The following is a 22,189-nucleotide window of genomic DNA, read 5'->3' as shown; positions in this document are numbered from 1 at the left end:
AATGATTCAAAACTTTTTCGCATTTCAAGGAGCATAACATTCCATCTGCCAATTTCGATAAAGAAAAAATTAAGCTCAATACTCGTCTTCTACATCAAAAATTCCAACAGCAATCAGAAGCATAACATTTCATCTACCAATCTATAAAGAAAATACAAGTACAAAAACAAGGTAAAAACTGATCCATCAAGCGACAGCGATAGGCGGCTGTTGCTTAGACTGCGGAAAATGAGTAGAATTATTATCAGAATTAAAATCTTCAAGATTGTAAACAACAGTGATGTAGAGAGAACAGCTAGGACAACGAGCGATCTCTTCGCCAAGACGGAGATCGTCTTTAGTGATTTGAAAGAGGTCTCCGCAAGGGCAAGGGTAGGTGTATGCTTGTATCCCTTCGTTCCACTCCATGTCCTCTATCTCTACTTCGTCGTACGACATTGATTCCAAATTAGGGTTTTGAGAGACGAAGCTGAATGGAAAGGAATGAAGTAAAATAATTGCGGTTATGCAAACAAATTACGGTATGTATTTTCGCAGTACGAGTTTTACAGGTCGGTAATGGCTAGACCAAGGGGGTCGAACAGAGAATATAGGCTAACAGGTCGGTAATTTCGGGTTTGGGTAAAATACGGGATTAATATTAGCAATCCAAGTACTGTATTTATTAAACTAATAATAGCAAATTCAATAAACAAAAATTACCAGGAATAAAGAATGAGATTGAGAGGAGAGGTGAACTGCTGGTGAAGGCCGAATTCGAGAATGAGGGAGAAGAGAAGAGAAGAGGAGAGAGAGGCTTACGGTTTTTCAAAAAGAAATTAGAATGAGATTCTGTGCTTGCCTGCTTAGTTGGTTATTATTCACTTATTTGGGATGGGAATTGGTTCGGTTTATCGCGGCGGTGAATTTCTGAACCTAAAAGCATAGGTATGTTTGGGTTTGGGTTCGGGTTCGGGTTTAAAGTCTGTTTCGAAATGTTAGTCGAGTCAAGCGGATCGGATCATTTTCGAGGTAATAATTAAGAGAGAAAAAAAAGTACATTTTAAGTGGGTCGGATCAGTTTTAGTGATTGATGGTCATTTTTGGGTTGGGTTGTTTCGGAGTGGTTTGGGTCGGTTCAATTACGGTTAGATCTGGTAAACGGGTCAATCGGGTCGGGTTCAGGTCAATTTAGGTCTCTCATTGATTTCGGGTTTCGGGTCAAGCGGTTCGGGTTACATCGGGTTGGCTCATTTTTGGGTCAATGAATAAGAGAGAAAATATCGTTTTAAGTCTTTTCGGTTCAATTAAAATTATATTTTGTGGGGTCATATTCGGATTGGGTGGTTTCAGATCGGGTTAAGAAAGCTCGAGTCATTTTCGGGTCGGACTGGGTTAGTTCGGGTTTCGGATCACATTTAGGTGATGTAGTTTGGGTCAATTCCTAGTCTTGGGTAGCCTTTTCAGGTCGGGGTTACTTTTGTTAAGTATAGTTACGTTTCATTCTAGGATCAGGTCAATTCTGATTTTGGGTTACATCAAAGTGATCAAACTATCAAAGTATTAGCATATCAATTTCAAATCTCGGGTCAATCTTTTTTAAATTGGAAAAGTTTTACGGATCCGGTTATATCTATCCACAAACATTCCTACTTAGAAGTGTATTTCCTATCAAAGTAAGAAATTGAAAAACTAGCCAATTTTTTTTGGAAAAACTATAAAAGAGAACATTGATGGGAGATGAATAAATTAAATTAAATTAAATTAAATTAAATTAAATAAATTTACCTCGTGCACTTGTAACTTAACGACTAGAGTCGTAATTTTGTCGGGTGTGTTTATATTATACTCCCTCCAATTCATCATAATGATCCCATTTGAGATGGACACAATACTTAAGAAAAATGAATAAAAATGAATAAAGGACAAATGTGGGGTTTGTTGATAGGAGAGAGAGATGAATTATTAGGAGTTAAATAAGGAGTTGTGGGGCCAAAACATTAAGAAAAATAATAAAATAAGAGTAAAAGAGTTGTGTGGGGTTTGGTAATAGGAGAGAGGGATGAATAAAATAAGAGTAAAAGTTACCAAAAAAGGAAAGGGGAACATTACTTGAATAATCCGTTTCGGGAAAGAGGGAACATTATAGCGAATTGGAGGGAGTACAAACAAACAAGTACAAGAAGGTTTGTTAAAGTTGAGTTAAGAAGATCTACCACACCAAACTTCCATGGATTCTCACGAATTTAACCGCCTTCTTCTCCTCTTCCCTGTTGTTCGAACTCGCCATTACTCTGTAATTTTTTTATCTCTTCTCTCTTTATTTATTTTAATTATATTATATGTTTTGGAGCCTTCATGTGGGTTTTTGTGTATTTGGATTTAAATTCATTATTTGGATTTTATTTGTGATTTTTGAGGAAGAAGAAAGATTGAATCAATCTTTTAATTGAATTGAAATCTAGGCATAGGCTAGAGGTGTAAACCGGGTCAAAGCTGGTCGGGGTCGGGTCATATCGGGTTCTGTTGTGTTGGGTTAAAAACCGGTTTGGGTCGATTACAGTTCATAATATCGGCTTATGTCATATCTGATCATCACCGGGTGACAAATCACATGTCAGATCGAGATAGGTTTGAATCAGTTATCAGCATATATTTTGTCATACTCCCTCTGTCCCGGTCATTTGTTGACTTATTCTATCTTGGGTGTCTCAGTCAATTGTCGTTCTTTCTATTTTAAGAATGAACTTATAAGCAATTTGACCATTCACACTCAATTTGGTCCACTTGTCATTTAGTAATTGACCCCTCCTCTTTCCTTGGTCTTTGTGACAAAACCAAAGGACGACTATTGACCGGAACGGAGGGAGTATAATTAATTTTGGATCAATAGTTTAATATTAAAATGATTTATAGGTATATTTAATTTAGGTTTGAGTGAACAATTAAGATGAATGTCAATCCGCTAGCTGCGCTTCAAGCTAGTGATGTTTTAGCTAGTGCATCACTAAGATTATGAGTAGCTTCTTTCTGGGGTTAGAGGCGACAATGTGTACAATTAGGCTACTCTAGTTTCCTAATGCTGGTATATGGCCTGGAATCCACGGATTGATGTTGTGCTGAAGCGTGAATACCTCGTGTTGGGCCTCTGCTACACCGGTTTCCACTGTCCATAATAGTACGATATTGTTTGCTTTGGGGCAAGCACTCACGGATTTACATTTGGGCTCCTTCCCAAAAGGCCTCGTACTATTATATTCTTTGGACACTTACAAAGATGATCTTTAACCTTTACACTACCAATGTGGGACATGGGTTTGCACCCTAACATTTATATGGTGGGAAGTGTGATGGGTGTATAGATTCATGTAAGGTTTTGGGTATAGAATATCTTGAAGTGATTTAACTGAGTTGTCGGTTTTTTTAATACTTTGTGTTCTCCATCTAATTAGTATGTTGATTCTATTAAACAGCAGGCTGATGCACAATCATCGCGTCAAGCAACTTCTGGAGTAACAAGGAACGAGGTATTCTTTTGAGCTTTTTGGTGGTTTTGTGCTGCGAGATTGGTTTTGTTAGCGTATGTGTCTTATGTAAAGCGTTTTCGTGAGCAGGTAAGAGACTGGCAAGATGCTTGGGGTGAGCAAGAGACCAAGACACAAGGTATTCATTAACAAGTACTCCGTATTTGTTTTATACTTTTAATTTGTCGGAAATCTTGCTTTCGGTTGGGTAAGGGAGTCGGATATACGTACTTCTTTCCCCCGTCTTAAAGCACAGCGAAGTTGTTTATGGATGACAGATAATGATAATTGCGCTATAAATTCATGGACACTCCACTAATGTACGATCCAAGAAGCATAGTCCATTTTACTTTATTCCGTCATTATCCAAAGCCATAGAATAATTTGTCGTCAGCACAATTGAAAATGAACAGAGTGAAATTACGTATTTTTAGAGTAGATATATTTTTAGATAACCCGAGTAATTCTTGGTAAAACCGCAGCCAGCCAGAAAGAGACACTGATAATTTCACTGGCTCTATATGAGAATCAATAAAAATATGATTTTCAATTTAGTAGGATTGCAAGACGACATGTTGTCTTGAATGACGCACATAGTTTGTTAGATGATTGATTTAACATATTTATTCGCTTTCTCGTGTCACAGATGTCTTCTGGGGTAAATTAAGGTCTGCTGCCGAACAAAAGGTAAGCCTCAGAATTAATTGATTTGCAATTTTCTAGCTTCTCCGAAGCATATGAATTTTGTTTGTTATGGTTGTCTTTCATCAACTCTGGTTGCTCTTTAGTTGTACGACTTTTACCCTGAATTTGGTTTCTAGATAGCAGGCGTGTAATTATCTCGAACCTTGAATTTTTGTTGGTGATCTACAAAGGGTAGTGAATGTTAGCTTTACGGTGCTATTCTTTTTGTAAAGTATTTATCCGTATAAAAATGCTCGGTAATAGCACAGAAGTAGTTCTTCCTTGCTGCCTTTGAGGGAGGCCTTGATCATTTACGCGTATATCTTCTTCAAATTCAGACAACCTTGTATGAATTCTGTATCTTTGTAGAGAGCATGGTCAAATTAGAGCAAACATGATTGACCTAATAATAGAAACGGGAAATATAGCAAATTCTATATCCCTGATGTAGAGAACCCTACATAAGCGCCGTAGGTTTTCGACTCATTTAGTTGATGTTCTCGTATAAGAGGGATTACTAAATTATTTACCAAACTAATTGCAACGATCTGATGAGGAATGTAATATTTGATTCCCATGAATACAGCATTCCTTGTTATTTCTTTAATGTTTTATGGTTCTATCTTTTGCAATGTGTACAAGTTTGAATGAGTGGATATGTCGGGCCATATGAAGAGTTGAAGTAGCATAATTGATACCCGTTTACCCTTAATTTCTCTTAATATTCTGACTGATCGACACTGATAATTAAGAACATGAGTATCCAATGAGCTTTCCGTTTACTGGCTGTATAATTAGTGCTTGGCGTCCATCTGTAGGTTGGTTCGGCAGGGGCAGAGAAGTTCTGCGACGCCTTCCAGAAAATATATCACAGACTGGTATTCCTCTACGGCTTTTCTGTTTCTGTCTTTACTCCAACACTGTTCTCGCTTGTTATTCTTACCGCCCTTCTTATATGTTTTGGTGCTGTTTATTTTAGGTGTACAAAGAATTAAGTAAAGAAGTCATTGAAAACTACTTGAATTCGTGTTGACATGTTTCAAAGGATTCACCGGTAGGGAATGCCTTGCTGCCGGACTGCCTTCTGTTCCGGAATTCTATTCGCTGCAAGACTCCGCATAAACTTGACTGCGGACTCTCTTTCCAGTAGTTTTATGATTGATTTCATCTGTACTCTATGTAACTTATAAGATGATTCTTCCAAGACACATTGTTGATCATAAAAGTGCCGGTTTTTATTCTTCACATGTTACTCTAGAAGAATTTTTGGCAGCAGTCTTTTTTTTTTTTTTTTGGGTCGGTTTTTAAAAATCGTTTTAATCTTTTCTTTCGATTTAAATTTTAAGTTTTTATAAAAGAAAGACGGAATTCGATTTTAAAACCCCTAAGTTTACCTTGCCTTTCCATTACATTTTTCGTTCTTCCTTTTTGTTTTTCATCTTCCCTTTTTTATTCGCATTTTGAGGCTTGCGTTCACCCATAGACGGTTTGTAAGGATGATTCGTGTCAGCCGACCCAAATCATTTTGGGATTAAATGATGTTGTTGTTGTTGTTGTTGGTGCGGAAGAGGGGCTTTTGCCCCAATACAAAACAGAAACTAAATAGGAACTAAACGGGGAATAGCAGCCCCATGTAAGTCTTCACGAAGAATCGTACGAATACCGTCGGGAGTATCAAAGAAGGTAGGCAGCCGTTTTTTTTTTTTTTGTGCAAAAGAGAAGCCCCGATACAAAACAGAAACTAAATAGAAACTAAACGGGGAATAGCAACCCCAGTAAGTCTTCAGGTAGAATCGTATGAATACCGTCAGGAGTAGTATCAAAGAAGGTAGTGGTAGACTTGGAATTAACCCCTTCATTAGCTAGCCAATCCGCCGCACGATTAGCTTCGTGAAAAACATGCTCCATTTTAACCGTCCAATGCCAACGGACCAAGGTGCATTTAACGAATTTATACTATGCATAAGTAAATTTTGAAAACCCGGATTTTAAAAGGACAAACTAGACCCCAAACCTAACCAATCGACTTGTATCGTCTATCATCGTCTAACCTAAGAAAGTCGCTTACATACAAATTTCCATGGACAGAGCCGATAAAACAAATCTGAACTAACTTAACCAACAAAGCCAATTTTAAGATACGACTGGTACGAAATCCAAGGCCAAAGTGATATGAAATTGAGGCAACCTGTGTAATTGTTGTACGACTGAAATCGCGCTAATGTAGAAAGCCAGAAAGGCACAACTACTTTTGCACTTGAGTCCTTACGGTGAAGACTAATGGGACTAACAGGGTGATTCACGGCGAAGTGCAAATGTGCAATGCAGTACTGCTACATAACTGTCTGATTGCACACCTTCATTAATTGAAATGCATCAACGTATCTGGAAACGTTTATGCAACTATAATATTTAGGGAGAGAAAAAGAGATCACAAATGATCCAACTCTAGTTCAAACGTCGATTAAAATGAGCCGTCCAAGCAAGTTACAATCTCAAAGGAGCATTACTAGTATAAGTTCCATAACAAGAACATGACAATTTAATTTGTGATCTAACTTCATTGAAATCATAGGTTCAAACAACACATCAGGGCTACTATAGCTGCGATCAAACCGCCACAAAACCAGAAATCAGTCGTGCAGAGTTCCAAGAACGTCCTCTTCCCTATAGAGATGGTATCTGCAACCAGTATTCACAGCGCCCACATATCAGTAAAACTTAAGTTGAAGTATTAGATCTTTTACTGGAGTATTTACTGCAGTAAAACTCTACCATGATCAAAACAACGATAATAGTTGATCAATAATATAGGATTGTTTCCCAACAGCTCTTTTTTTGGTGAAGGGAATCATGAAGATAATTTTGATACTGACGGAATTTTAACCCAGGTCTCCTGAGTACACCATGTCGAAAGAGAGGATTTTGAAGACTCGCATCTATGTTCAAGTTATCTATCTGAAAAAAGAAAAATAAGCACAAACAACCGTTTATGTAAAAATGTACTCCCTCTGTCCCGAGCAAAACATTTGCTGTCCTTTTCTATTTTGGGTGTCTAAGTCAATTGTTGTCCTTTCTATTTTAAGAAGCATTTGATGAACAATTTGGTCATTCGCACTCCATTTGCTCCACTTGTCATCTAATAATTGGCTCCCTTCTCTTTCCTTGGTCTTTGTGCCAAAATCAAAGGACAACAATTGACCAGTTAGGAGGAAGTAGAAGGCAACTTCACCTCAGCCTTACCACAGCATATATGCCATATACTCGTCGGCATACCAATAAAATGTAACTTTTATGTCTCCAATAAAATCAATATCCTCACTATAAAACAGTCCTCCAATGCAATACTTGACGGACTTTATTATTTGGGTCATACGAAAATAGCCCCCCCTCTTTGAACACAAGGTAAACTTGCATACATCCGACCACCTTACTCCTCATTTGCAAGAGCTCTTGGTACACTAGGGTAAGACTATGGTGATGGTGCATACGCTAAAGACTCCTCAAGTATCATAATTGTACGAGTATCGAGTGAAGAATATATGAAATGTCAGAATATACAGGGCTATCAACGGAGTAACAAAGAAAGAGAAACAAACGTTTTATCTAGAAGCTTGAACTCTTGGCCACCATATTCAGGCAATAGAACAGTGTCTCCTTCCTTGAGGCTCACTGGAATCACCTTCCCATCATTAGTACGTCCTCCAGGGCCGACTGCTATGACTTTCCCGGAGTTCAGCTGCAACACATTAACAAGAACATGCTTACTTCTTCCATCATTCAAATTGTACTACTAAAGCTATTAGCATCGCATTCACCTCTACCTCAATCATTTGTTTACCTTTTTAATTCTTTGTTACGAGTATACACTAACCACATTACATACTTTCCATATTCCTATTCCTAATATTCCCCCTTGACTTTGTATTACATTTTCGCTCTCCCTTTTGTTTTTCATTTTTTCTTTTTCTATTTGCATTTTGAGGTGCGTTCATCCAGGGACAATTCCCAATCATTTTGGGATTAAGGCTCTGTTGTTGTTGTTGTTACTTTCTACACAATATTCAAACTTCCTACTTTTTTAAGGCACACAGCCACATACATGATTACATGGGATTTGTAAGTGGCATTTGGTAACATAAATAATTAACCGAGACCCCCACAAATGAAATACGTAAACAAATGACTGGAACAAAGCGAATATCAATCAACCAAGAATGCTACCACATACCCATCTCAGATAATCACAATTTATGTGAAAAGTAGCAAACTTTACGCAAATCTCATAAATCAATAAACATTATCCTTCACAACTTAATCCAAACAAACAATTTAGTTTATAAATTATGTCCAATTAAACAACAAAAATTTATAAACTAAATTAAGATACTAACTTGTTAATAAAATACTTCCTTCGTCTCCTTTATTTGTTTACCTTTGATTAAAAATACGCCTCACAATGAATAAAAAAAGGTAAACAAACAATAAAAGAAAAGGGGGGATTAATTAAAAGGGACCTTGGCAGAAGATTCAGGAAGCAGGATTCCAGCAGTAGTTTTAGCAGGAGCAGTAATCTTTTCAATCAAAATGCGATTCAATGTTGGTATTAATCTCTTTGCCATTATTGAAGAAAATCCCAGAAATAATTGATTTGAGTTGAAAAATGAGTGATTTGTTGAAGAACACAAGTGTGTGATTATATAAGAAGTTCAGATGGTGTGATCTGCAAGAAATTAATGAAAAGGTACTAGAAGTTTCTAAGCTAGTTAAGGGTAAATTAGGGATTACTGGATTAGGGTTTATGTGAGATTTATGGACGACTGGAGGTGGTTTGGTGACTTTGGTCCTAGACTAGAAACTTCCACTCCTAGTCAATCAGGTGGGTCAATCGGGTTGGGATCGGGTTATTTGGGTTTGCAGGAAGGAATACGAGATAACAGTCAGTTTGCGATAATAAATATTTGGGTCGGATTGAATGTAGTTGGATCAATTTGGATTTCAGGTCAAATTCGGGTCCTTAATTCAGGTGTGCAACGGGTTCAGGTCAGATATTCACACCGTGTCATTCGGGTGGGGGCAGTTTTTCAAGTCTACTTGTAGTCACTTGGGGTTTTGAATCTTTTGTTAGTAGGAGCAAGTGTAATTGATCCACATAGTTTTATGGGTTCGATGATGGCTTATGCAACAGAGCTCTGTGTATGGCACATGTATCACAATCGCCTACTTTGAGTTGTCGATTTTCAACTAAGAGTAAGTTTAATGGTTGGCTATTTGCTACTAGCTTGATAAATTCACATCATATTTTAAGCCATAACAATTTTAAGCTACCATATTATTCCAATGGTTTAGTCAGCTTTCATAAATTTAATTTAATTAATTAAAATATGTAACTAATTTTCCTATTGGTTGATTTTAAGTTGTTGACCACTTTAAGCTACTAGCTTAAACCAAGCCACTCTACATGGCTATCTCCGATGGTTTAGCTAGAGGTAGACACATTGGGTCTGGCCGGTCGGTGCAGGGCAAGGGCGGGCTGGCTGGGTAGAGCGACTGCACGGCACTAACATAGGACCGGCTGGCCGGTTTTGGTCGTGCCTGCACACCGCACTATAGGGGCGGGCATTTGGTTAAAAATTTTTTTTTTTTAAAAAACGGGGTAAAACCGGTCAAAAAAACCCAACACTAGCACGGCCCGTATGGTTGACCGGCTGGCCATGTCTTGCCGACGGCCGCGCATTTCTGGCCCGTAATGTGATCTTGGGTCGGGCATTTGGTCTTTGGTGGCCCGCTATGTTGTCCAAATTTCAGTATAATATTACTTGAAAGTAATTTTATGAAATGTGCGAAGTCTCGCTTAAACTGTTGGACTTGATAAAGGTAAATCTTAAGCTTATTCTCTTATGAAAACGGTAAAAATACCTTGATAATATGCATTCCCGTTGGTACAAAGTATGTAACAAGATGAATTGAAAATTTATAACCGTTGGTATTATTATTATATTCTTCATTTGTAACCGTGCTACGCTCAGCGGTAGCCTTTGTTGCTACCATATTAAATAATAGTCAGCTTATTTAGTTGCGGCACTGTTATATCTAGGGTCCAAACTCAAGACAAATATACAAGTCAACAGTCAATACCGTGGCGACACCGTGGCGAAAGTCGAAAATTTATAGAGAGGGGTTGTAAGGAAATACATGTGAGTTGGTTTCATACCATATTTGAGGGTTTGAGCATATATGATGGTCATACGAGTAATAATAATACTCCCTCCAATTCTGCCTATAGTTCCCTCTTTCCTTTTTGATGATAGTCACGTTTTGTTTCCTCTTTCCTTATTTGGTAATCTTTGTGTGGTCCAAATTCATTTTCATGTGGGGTAGGGTGTTTTGTGTGGTCCATATTCATTTTCTTATTTTTGTCTAAAAAGAAAGTTTTGGGAACTATAGGTAGAATTGGAGGAGTAATAATGTAGGCGGTTGAGTATTTGTGCTGATAGTGACTCTTTCTTTTTAACAATGCAAAACAAGTTGTGTGGTTGGCGAGCAATAGCAATAGTAGTTCTTAACATTGGGGTTATCACTAAGAACCATATTTTTAAAGTTCTTCTATTGCATTGAAAAGTTGTTCTTATTTTTAAGAATAAAGTTCTAAAATAAGAACCAAGTTTTTAAATATGGGAATGTGTATAACCAATAAATTAGCTTTGTAAAATGTGAAAAACACTTCAACATTGTCCATTTTTAAGTAAATTTCTTTTAAGAACTTTTATATTAAGTTCTTCCATTGTAAACAAAAGTTCTTAAGTATTGAAATTAGCTTTGTAAACAAAAGAACTTTATATAAAGTTCTTTTATTGCTATTGCTCTAAAACAATTTCAATTCTGGGTAATAAGTAGCTTCAAAGCTAACTTATGCAACTCCTCACCATACTTACTTTTATGACCCCCAAAACCCACCATTGAAATATTTTTGTCTTAGCTATCAAATCGTTCAATACACACTCATTGCAATGTATTATGAATTTCACATTAGGGGTGTTAACGAGCCGATCTGAGTTCGAGCTTGGCCTTGCTCGACTTGTGCTCAAGAATCAAAATTCAAGCTCGAGCCGATCTCGAGCTTATCCGAGCCTGAAAAAAATGTGTTCGTTATAAGGCTTGCGAGCTTTAAAGCGAGCTCGAGCCAAATTAGAGCCTAAATCGAGCTTATATAAAATTATTTATTTCTCTATTTTTTTTGTTCCGATATTTTCAATAATAAGGTTTGAAAGTTACATTTGGCAAGTCAACGAGACATTTGATACATGTGAAACAAAGATATAATCATGATATAATATTTTTATAAAATATGACCAATATCTTATGTAATCACACAAGTTCGAGCCGCTCACGAGCTTTTTGAGTCGAGTCAGCCTTTGCTCGGCTTGACTCGTTCTTTCTTTCGAGCCGATCTGAAGTTCCGAGATTTAACTTTGACCGGAAGCCGATTTAGAGTTCTTCATGAAACGATCTCGTCTCATTAACGCCCCTATTTCATTAAGCCTAACAACGGTCAAGTTGGCTGTCCATACATACATAGGCCAACAGCCAACTAACTAAATTCCAACAAGTTTTGGTCCTCAATTGTAAAAACAAAAATACATATGAATAACTAGCTTCATGGTCCTCAATAATCCTTTTTCAAACCAAGGAACGCAGGCGTAACTAAATTCGAAAAATAACAAATCAATTTATTAATATGAATAAAGTAATAAAAAAACTAAATGATATTACAACCTTAATTATTAAAGGTAAACAAATGAAATGAAAAGAATAAAGAATGATCAAACATTGACGGGGTTACACAAGAACAAAAGAGAGGTAGCTGCTGTGTTAGAAGACGAGTTGGTGGTATCAACTGCACCTAACTTCTCGTAATAATCAACACAAAACAAAGACAACAAGAGCTGATGAGCACCCTGCTTACTCCAAACCGGGCCGACCCGACCAACCACCGGCCCAACACATAACATGTAAAGACGTTTATACCCCCCTAGTGCAACCACTAGTGCCCGCACCCCTGGAGGAGGCGACACGTGTCTGAAACACACGTGTTCCCATATAGAATCATCCGACGTGGCAAGGTGGGACCATAGTCTACACACGCATTCCGCCACTCCTAAACTCCGACCGTCTAACCTCTTTAGTACTTCCACTACTATATCCCTGTTCTCATTTATCCTGAAACGCTTCGTTTTGGTTACACCATTGTCGTCCTTTGATGATGCTTTTTGGTTTGACATTTTTTTTTATTTATTTTATTTAATTTTGTTTATTTATGGTTTTGAGAGGAGAGATAGTAGTGTTAACTTATATACTAGAAGAAGTATAAAGAGGGGAGAGAAGGGGACAAGAGGAAAAGTGTGAACAAAATGAAGTAAACAAGTAAAACCAAATAAATAAATAAATAAATATATAAGTTGGGTGTTTGGAGGAGTGAGAGTGAATATATATAGATTATTTGAAGTTAACTTGTGTCATTTAATTCTTGATAGCTTGCTGATGGAGTGAGGGGAAGAGAGAGACCATAGCAGCGCGGATTTTTAAGACTTTGTTTCTAGCCTTTGTTGCTTTTTCCCTCTTCCCAACCCCGCTGCATTTACCCTTTTTTTTAACTTTCTTTTCAACTTTGCATTTTAACTATACCTATATTTTCATATTTGACTCATTTCTGGGTCGATTTTTTAAAGTTATACTGTACGAGATAATGGTCAGTTTGAGATAATAAACATTTGGGTCTAGACCTGTTAAACGGGTCGGGCGGGTCAGGTCTCGGGTTGGGTCATACGGGTCACAGGTTGAGTTAGGGTCAGAATACGGGTCAAAAAATAATTTTTAACGTCTTTTTTAAACGATTTTTCAAATTTAATTTTTTTTTTTTTAAAAAAGTAAAATATATTTAATATTATTATTTTAATCATATTCATCATATACAATAATTATATTGATATAATTATTAAAATAAAGTTTTTTGAATAATTATTTATCATTTAATATTATAAAAGTTATATAAAATTGACTTTTTAGTTGAATTTTTAATTTAAGTAATAAAATAATAATTTTTTAACTATATTTTCAAATATAATATATAAATATCAATATTTTTAATAAAATTCATGATTTTCCCTTTGACCCAACGGGTCGAAAAAAACGGATTTGTAACCCTAACAAAACGGGTCAGGCGGGTCAGGTTTTCGGGTCGGGTCAAGTTTTGACAGGTCTATTTGGGTCGGATTGAATATAGTTTTCGAACAATTTGGGTTTCAGGTCGAATTCGGGTCCTTAATTCAGGTGCGCAACGGGTTCAGATCGAGTATTCACAGCGGGTCACTCGGGTCGGGTCAGTTTTTTCTGTCTACACTTATAGTTCACTTGGGTTTTGAATCTTTTGTTAGTAGGAGCAAGTGTAATTGATCCATACTAATTCCATAGTATTGATTACGACGGCGGTGTTATGGTATGAGATCGACAAACAATAGTCTAAGACGCCTTCATAATTTTATGGGTTCGATGGCCTATGCCACAGAGCTCTGGGTATGGCTTGTGTATCAAGATTTGCGTGCAAGGCGGAGAAATCAGACGTGACAACTGACCAGCAGTCCACGGAGCTACATCGAGAATCATCATAATGATGTAAAAATACCTTGATAATATCCATTCCCGTTGGTACAAAGGACTCCGTATATAACAAGATCCAACATTATCCGAGTGTCTCAGAGGGCCCAGCAAATCGCCGGAAAGGAGGTTGGATTATATAAGCTGAATTACTCATTGTTAACTAAATTGGGCTGAGTATTCCAGAATGACTACACTTTCATTTTAAGAAGTCCTTAACACAGATGAATCAAAATTTGATAAAACACACCGAGAGACACTGCGACAGCAAACCAAGGACATCGGTACAAAAGAGACTTCACTATTTGATTCCCCGGTTGAAATTTGCTTAATGACGCTGTTTTCCACCGCCTTTCTTCTTGCCATGATTCTTGTTACCACCCTTCTGCTTTGTCTTCCCTTTGCTGACTGGAGGAGGGCCATGATCTTCATCTCTGGCAGTTGGAGTTGTTTTTAATAAATGTTTAACATCAAGAACTCCATTTCGGAAAACCCCTTGACTTGACTTGAGAACAGAATCTTCAAGCTTGCGTCTCTCGGGACGTTGCTTGCTGCTGCTGCTGCTGCTACTAGTTTTCACCATACTTTCCCCAGAACGTCCACACAACAATTCCTGCACAAAGAAAATGTTAAATGATTTCATGTCATTGAACACACCACCAACTTATGCGAGACGGTCTCACGTGTGAAATCATCCCACCCAAAAAATTAAATGAGGAACACGTTAAGGGCTTGGGTTATTCTCAACAAAAGGACTTCTCATAACAGATGGTACGATGTGACACTAGCCCAATTCAACTCGAATCCCATCAACAACAACAACAACAACATTACCCCAGTGCCTCAATGGCTCCCGCAAATTGCGGGGTAAGGGGGGGTCGGATGTACGCAGCCTTACCCTTGTGTTAGAAACACAAAGAGGCTGTTTCCGAATGACCCAAGATGAAAATTGCGTCGAGAAATGTATCGAAGGACTGCTACTTCACAAGAGAAAGAAGCGCAGCCACTTTAGTAAGCCATTTTGCTTTACTCCATCATAATCCAGAACCAAAGAGTAATGAGTCTTTGGCTCCATTGGAAATATGGAGAATAACTCGAATCCCATCAACCCACAAAAAAAATTAAAACTAATAAATTACGGGACCATATTAAATGAGAATTTGTGAAAACAAATAGACATCAAGAATCCAATTAAACTACCTGATGTAACCTCTTTTGTTCTCTAATTTTGTGGTTCTTCATTTGTAACCGTGCAACGCTCAGTGGTAGCCTCTGTTGCTTAGTAGCCTTTCACAGATAGAAATAATGGTAAGCTTATTTACTTGCAGCACTGTTATATCTATGGTCCAAACTCAAGCCAAAATATACAAGTCAAATCAATACCTTGCCACCCAAAGAAACAACTTTCTTGTTTTGTAAATCTTTCCTCTCTTTCCATGTCATGTCGGAGGATCCTGAAGCATTATCAACAACAACAACAACAACAACATCAGAGCCTTAATCCCAAAATGATTTGGGGTCGGCTGACATGAATCATCTTTTCGAACCGTCCATGGGTGAACGCACGCCTCAAAATGCGAATAAAAAAGGGAAGATGAAAAACAAAAAGGAAGAACGAAAATGTAATGGAAAGTCAAGGTGAACTTTGGGGTTTTAAAATCGAATTCCGTCTTTCTTTTATAAAAACTTAAAATTTAAATCGAGAGAAAAGATTAAAATGATTTTTAAAAACCGAAATAGAGTTAAGGATCCGGAATGAACCAGGTAAAATCTATAAGAAAGTGGTTGGTTAAAAAGGGTAATAAAGGAGAGAAAAATAAATAAATTAATTTCTTTAAATTAAATAAAACAACACTAAATCTGTCCAAAAAACATCAAATACTAAAAATCCACATGTATCTTTTCCCTCTATTGTGCCCTCTCCGTCACCATACTCTCCTCAAGCCCAAGAACTCTCATATCGTGCTCTATCACTCTCAGCCATGTCTGTCTCGGTCTTCCTCTGCCTCTAGGGACCTTTTCTGTTCTCCATCCTCCTAACTGGTGCGTCCATAGGTCTCCTTCTCACATGGCCAAACCATCTTAGTCGGTTTTCCATCATCTTGTCCTCTATTGGCGCCACTTTTACCTTTTCCCTAATCACCTCATTTCTTAACTGATCTTTCCTTGTATGTCCGCACATCCACCTCAACATGCGCATCTCCGCCACACTCATCTTTTGAATGTGACAATGCTTCACGGCCCAACACTCGGAGCCGTAAAGTAAGGCAGGCCTAATTGTCGTGCGATAAAATTTTCCCTTTAATCTTTGGGGCATATCTTTATCGCATAGAAACCCTGAAGCATTATACAATTTTTAAAAGTTTGCAAATAAATCCAAGTCTCTTCACCAATACAATATGATGCATAGATAGCCAGATGGTCCAAGGGGTTGGTCAACCTCTTTATATAAGTGCAGAGATGGGTAGATGGTGTATGTGTACCGATTGGCTAACCTTTATACAAGGTGACGACGGATACTAGAGACCTTGTATAGTCAAATAAGCAACTTTCCATGTAAAACCATGCAAGCAAAAAAATATACATTGGTGATAGATGGCAAAAAGGCATAGGGAAGCTATAATAATATATTACATTCACGATTGTTGCTTATCCTAGTTGGCTAGTCACAAAGAATGTTAGCAAGCCGCAAGGATCAAATGTAGGATCAAATAAACTTCTCCATCTAATAAAGCAAAACAGCCTCAAACTGAAAGAACGTTCTTAAAATGTGACTAAGAAATGGTGCCGACAACCCAAACTCATTTTGACACAGCCGCTTCAGATGGTTCGAAATGCCAAATTTGAAGGGTATAATTCACATTCAAGACAGCTTTCGGAGACACCGTGGCGAAATTAATTGAAATTTGTAGAGAGGGGTTGTAAGGAAAAATGTGCACAAGATCCATGCCACATTTGAGGCTTTGAGCACATATGATGTGATACACATGTCGAATAAAGTGTCATGCGAGTAATAATAATGTAAGCGGTTGAGTATTAGTGCTGATAGTGACTGTTTTCGCTGGCGATTTTAATGCTTAAAACTTATGGTCATATATCATGATGCAAAACAAGTTGTTCTGTGGTTGGTCACTATAACAAAACTCCCCTTCATGGGTAAGAAGTAGCTTCAAAGCTAACTTATGCAAATCCTCACAATACGATTATGACCCCCAAAACCCACAATTGAAATTTTTTGCCTAGATTCAAGAAATTTGACTTAGCTTCAATAACTCAATACCCACTCATTTTGCAATGTATTATGATTTCACATAAAAATGCTCACTCAGATCAACGGCAAAACTCCAAACAAAGATGGTTCAGACACGATTTTCAGCACAAATTAGACAGATTCAAGATTTCATTCAGGCTAACATCAAGTACACTAAGTTGGTTGTCCATACATGCCCTACTAAGTTCCAATATGTTTTGGCCCTCCGTTGGATAGGTAAGATAACCAATTGTAAAAACAGAAATACACATAAAGAACTAGCTTCAAGGTCCTCGATAACCCTTTTCCCGGCCATATGGAAAGGATTGTCACTTGTGTAAATTGATCTAATTTGTTCTAGCACAGTTAAAATAACCAAAAATTCAGCGATAAATACTGTTTTGGTAGGTCCTTAAGAAGGGTGGGGTCCCTGATGCTTTGATACAATAATGAAAGGAGAACTTTGTGGAAAAATAGAGGGGATATGACCATAGATTATAGCTGGGTGACTCAAACTTGCTAGACTGATTAGGAGAAGAATAAGGAAAAAACCAAGGAAAACAGACGTGGTACTTCTGAAGTTCAGTTTCAGGTTCCAATTTTAATTATAAATTAAGACTAATCCAGTCGCCAAAGTATCAAGTGATTTCCCCCACCCCTTAGTCGCAGCTCCCTCCTCCGGAAGGAAAATGAAAAAAACAACATACCGTGTAGAAAATCTAAAGTTAGTATGAAGAGGTCAGACCAACAAATCAACCTAGAACAAAAACTGAACCTTTTCAGAACACACTCAGCTGTTTTTTTCCGAAATATTGCAAGAGTAACCTTACTCGTATCCAATGGTCTGTCAAAGAAGATATCAACCAGAATCCCTCTTCTTATCCGGCTCGGGGAAACGAGGAAGTGGAGGAGGAGGATGGCAGCGTCTCAAATCTGAACTTGAAGCAAAATGGGTCAGGTTTAGACCTGTCAAACGGGTCAAACGGGTGGGTTTTGGGTTCGGACAAATTAACCTTGCAGATTATAAACTTTCCGATAGTGCACTGCAGACCTTACTACTAAACTGAACCACACTACAAAAAAACAAATCAGCCAAGAATTTTAAACCACAAACATTCCACTTCTCCAACAACAAACAAGAGAATTCCACCCAGCTCAGCTCAATTAACAACATATCCGAATTATAAATTCCACAACAAAAGTATAATTTCGAACCAAATATTTGCATCTACTTTCACTTAGCAGCAGTAGCGGAAAGCGTCAACAATTGTAATATACTCACTCCGTCGCAATCATTTATTTAACTTTGATTAAAATACCCGTCACTACAAAACTGAACCACACTACAAAAAACAAATCAGCCAAGAATTTTAAAGCACAAATCACCACAAACATTCCACTTCCCCAACAACAAACAAGAGAATTCCACCCAGCTCAATTAACAACATATCCGAATTATAAATCCCTTTATACTAAAAGAATAAGAAATCTCCAAATTTTCCCGCCTAAATGAATTTGGCTATAATTGGGCTTTCTTTATATCATATCTGTAATTGGGTTTTCATTATATTATATCTACAACTAAATTATACTGAACTTTTCTTTTTCCACCGATTAATACAATTATGTCGCAAACTTCATATTTTCTTTAATATTCCTTTCTAAAAAGTCGCGCATTCGCGCGGGATCTATACTAGTTCCACAACAAAAGTATAACTTTCAAAGTAACTCGACTAAATTTCGAACCAAATATTTGCATCTACTTTCACTTAGCAGCAGTAGCGGAAAGCGTCAACAATTGTAATATACTCACTCCGTCCCAATCATTTATTTAACTTTGATTAAAATACCCGTCATAATGAATCCGTCTCAATGAATATAAAAGGTAAACAAATGACGGAGACGGAAAGTTAATTAAGCGTAATAATAAGAGATAAAAGAGAATAGAAGAAGAATACCTAGAAGTTGAACTTCTTTGATAATAGAGCGAAAGTCGATAACTTTGCCATTAATCTCCATGATATTCTTCGACTTACCACTAGGCGGTTTACCCCTAATCACAAAAATTAAATTAATAATACGGTAAAAATACGATTGAGATAATTGTACAGTGAAATAAAAAGAGAGTAGAGAATAAAACATACATGATGATGATATGTTTGTGATGTTATGGAAGGAAGAAATTCAAGGTTTGAGCTTTTCTTGAGGTTGTTTTTTGTTAATGGCGGAACGGCTCGGGGAAACGAGGAAGAGCAAGAGGAAGTGGAGGAGGAGGATGGCAGCGTCTGAAATCTCAACTTAAGGAAATGGGTCAGGTTTAGACCTGTCAAACGGGTGGGTTATGGGTTCGGTTATTTTGGATTCGGGTAAAATACGGGTCGGGTTTATTTCGAGTTTGAAGAATACGGGTCGGGTTTAGGGTCAGATTAATGCCTTTTTAAAAAAAAAATCATTTTCTTCAATTTTACTTATATACTCTTCATTATTCTTAAATTTTTATTATTATCTAGTTTAATACGTAGTATATGATATTAGTAAGATTAAACATTTTTTGCTTAATATATTCAACATCACACCGTTATACGAACCGGTCGATACTGGTTCCGGGTCGGGTTGGGTAAAAAAAACGGGTCAATCAACATCTTTTTCTGTCATTTTTTAAAACTTCGTTTATATGTAATTCTTACCAATTATACCTTTTATCTCGTCTTGTTCGTCTTAGTCAACTTTAATTGTCACCATTCTCGCCATCATCATCATCATCATTATCCCCACTAACTCCTTAAGTACGACAATGAGACTCAAATAAGATGACAATGTTGACGTGACATGTGATCTGAGGTGATGAGGTGGCAGTGCTGACGTGGAGTGCGGTTCCACGTAATACGATGAAAGTGACGGTGTGGCACACACTTCGAAGTGATGATGTGACATGTGATCGAGATGATGACGTGGTAGTGCCGACATGGAATGCGGTTTGATGTAACACGGTGAAAGACTGAAAGTAATGGCGTGGAACACACTTCAAGGTGATGATGTGGCATGTCGTACGGATCAACGTAATATGGTGAAAGTGACGGCGTGGCACACACTTTGATGCGATGACGTGTCATATTGTTTAAGGTGATGACGTGGCATTCCGTATATATACATATCTTTTCTTAAAAATTTTTAAGGCAATACCTATTTGACATTATCAAAATTAAGGAAGATATATTGTCTTGACCCAATGGTCAACCCGTTACGGGTCGGGTTTCGACCCGCTATTTACGGGTCAAAATGGGTTCGGGTATTTTTGGGGTTCGGGTTGAAAAAACCAAGTTATTTGCGAGTTGGGTTACAATCGGTTTTCGGGTCGGGTCAAGTTTTGACAAGTCTAGTCAGGTTATGTTTGCTTGCCGATTCTCATGTAAGACGGTCTCTTAATATAATAATACTCGTAATGATCATATCTTTTTTTTTAGGGAACTCGCAGCAGCTACCTTCGATGTGCACTGGGTAAACCCTCGGGTGTACGTGATAGCCTGCAAACCACGTATACTAGGTCTATTAGGCATGGACTCAGACCAAGAATGCTCCACAAGATTTTGATTTATATCTTGGGTGAATAAGAGCCGCTGGAATTTCTTAAGACAAATATAATTGTTTAAAGATCAAAACGAGTCAATAACATCATCTCGAATAGATAAATGAAATAAGGTTTTTGTTAGGCCTTATTTCGCTTAATTTCAGCTCTCGTTTAACCGACTTCAGTTCAGCTCAGCTTATTTCAGCTTTATTCATCTCAACAGACTTATTTTGAACTTTACGTTTTGAAAAGAGTCAATGATTGAAGTACTTAAAAGTGAGTCTCAAAAGAGTCTACCATTAGATTGTTTACACTTTTCAAAACGTAAAAAAGAAATATTTCAAATATTTCAAAAATTGTAAACAATCTACTTAATGATGTATTACATCAGATGTACTACATCAGATGTATAATCCACTTACTGTGAAATAGAGGGAGTATTATAAAAATAAAGAGTATTTTATTGTGATCACTATTTAAGCAGCAGTAAGTCTTGTACGACGATGAGACAGAGAAATACAATCTTGCATTTGTTTGTTGTGAACTCTTCATCGTCCGAATATGACTGTCGCATACTGATATAGATAAAGGGAGAAGTCACCCCAAAACCTAGCTCAAATGTTGGACTCACAAGTTTTAACAAGACCAATGTGAAGACATTTATTTACAATGCATCGTATCATTCACGATGCTCCGCATCCAGGGTCCTTGCATGCTGGCTAGACTTTCTAGCCTCGACGTACGATGCAATGCCGACGTCAGCAGTAGCAAGCTTTGCGCTAGAACTTTTTCCAAGCCCCCGGTCGAACACTACAATACTGACATCATCTCTTTGGGCACGGGGATGCAGAAGGGTGGTGGGCCTGGTGGGTGGCTCTCTGATACCATTGATATAGATAATGTGAGAACCTATCCAAAAACTAGCTCAAAGGATAGTATAGCCCAATTTTTTTACATTTGCCATGAATCGTATATTTGTATCACACAAAATCATCAAAGAATTACTCCGTATTAACTAGATCACCTCATACTGCACGTTGAAAGACGCCTAAGCGCAAATCAGGTTTAGTCATTGGGTTGCCTTAAGATCGAATCCAAATTTGATTCACATTAATATATAGCAAGATTTTGGATAGTTTGGATTAAAAGTAACACAAATTCTTATTTGTGACGGAGGGTATCCGTCACAAACAAGAGACGGTTACCATATTGTCTCACAAAAAACCCATAAGGGGTGAGAGAAGGAGCACATGGGGTGGGATCCCACCTTGTCCCCTCTACCCATTTCCACTCACAAATTACCCGTCGCAAGATCCGACCCGTCACAAGCAAGACTTATTGAGTAAGTAATGTCTAATTTTACCAACTCCACGAATGTACTATAAGCAGACCGTGTGGCTGGTGTGCAGATCAATGCAAGTTATTTCAGCGTGAAAATAAGTCGAATAACATTCCAACATGATATTCGTACTTATCTCCCGCGAGCAATAAGTAATTGGATCCATTGTTGATCTGTCAATCAGAGTTGAG

At 37.5% G+C, this 22,189-nt stretch overlaps 5 protein-coding genes across 6 annotated transcripts in view; 1 reads left to right on the top strand and 4 right to left on the bottom strand.

Moving 5' to 3' along the window:
* Window positions 1–22,189, bottom strand: part of LOC141657771 (protein CELLULOSE SYNTHASE INTERACTIVE 1-like) — a 468,470-nt gene that overhangs the window by 937 nt on the left and 445,344 nt on the right. The gene's annotated exons all lie outside the window — the stretch shown is intronic.
* LOC141657778 (diphthamide biosynthesis protein 3-like) lies at window positions 3–807 on the bottom strand. The gene is made up of 2 exons (XM_074465119.1): window positions 703–807; window positions 3–469 (listed from the first exon to the last, which is right to left on the bottom strand). Exon 2 carries the CDS (start codon window positions 436–438, stop codon window positions 187–189), a length of 252 nt encoding a protein of 83 aa, XP_074321220.1. The 5' UTR covers window positions 439–469; window positions 703–807; the 3' UTR covers window positions 3–186.
* On the top strand, window positions 2,146–5,434 carry LOC141657770 (uncharacterized). The gene is made up of 6 exons (XM_074465105.1): window positions 2,146–2,275; window positions 3,453–3,506; window positions 3,594–3,642; window positions 4,150–4,190; window positions 5,006–5,065; window positions 5,167–5,434. Exons 1-6 carry the CDS (start codon window positions 2,210–2,212, stop codon window positions 5,218–5,220), a joined length of 324 nt encoding a protein of 107 aa, XP_074321206.1. The 5' UTR covers window positions 2,146–2,209; the 3' UTR covers window positions 5,221–5,434.
* Window positions 6,626–8,966, bottom strand: LOC141656222 (10 kDa chaperonin, mitochondrial-like). The gene is made up of 3 exons (XM_074463063.1): window positions 8,705–8,966; window positions 7,787–7,926; window positions 6,626–6,869 (listed from the first exon to the last, which is right to left on the bottom strand). Exons 1-3 carry the CDS (start codon window positions 8,807–8,809, stop codon window positions 6,821–6,823), a joined length of 294 nt encoding a protein of 97 aa, XP_074319164.1. The 5' UTR covers window positions 8,810–8,966; the 3' UTR covers window positions 6,626–6,820.
* LOC141657768 (uncharacterized) lies at window positions 13,835–19,334 on the bottom strand. Of its 2 annotated transcripts, none has more exons than XM_074465104.1 (5): window positions 19,236–19,334; window positions 19,050–19,144; window positions 15,225–15,295; window positions 15,042–15,128; window positions 13,835–14,454 (listed from the first exon to the last, which is right to left on the bottom strand). In XM_074465104.1, coding segments are annotated over exons 1-5 (540 nt in total). In that variant the 5' UTR covers window positions 19,238–19,334; the 3' UTR covers window positions 13,835–14,169. The 2 variants fall into 2 exon arrangements, with proteins under 2 accessions (XP_074321205.1, XP_074321204.1); XM_074465103.1 differs by having other exon boundaries at window positions 14,105–14,454; window positions 19,239–19,331.

This window comes from Silene latifolia, chromosome 5 (genome assembly GCF_048544455.1).
Source record: "Silene latifolia isolate original U9 population chromosome 5, ASM4854445v1, whole genome shotgun sequence".
NCBI classification, from domain to species: domain Eukaryota; kingdom Viridiplantae; phylum Streptophyta; class Magnoliopsida; order Caryophyllales; family Caryophyllaceae; genus Silene; species Silene latifolia.
The sequence above is the reverse complement of the archived record's forward strand: the minus strand, read 5'-3'. Positions and strand labels throughout refer to the sequence as shown.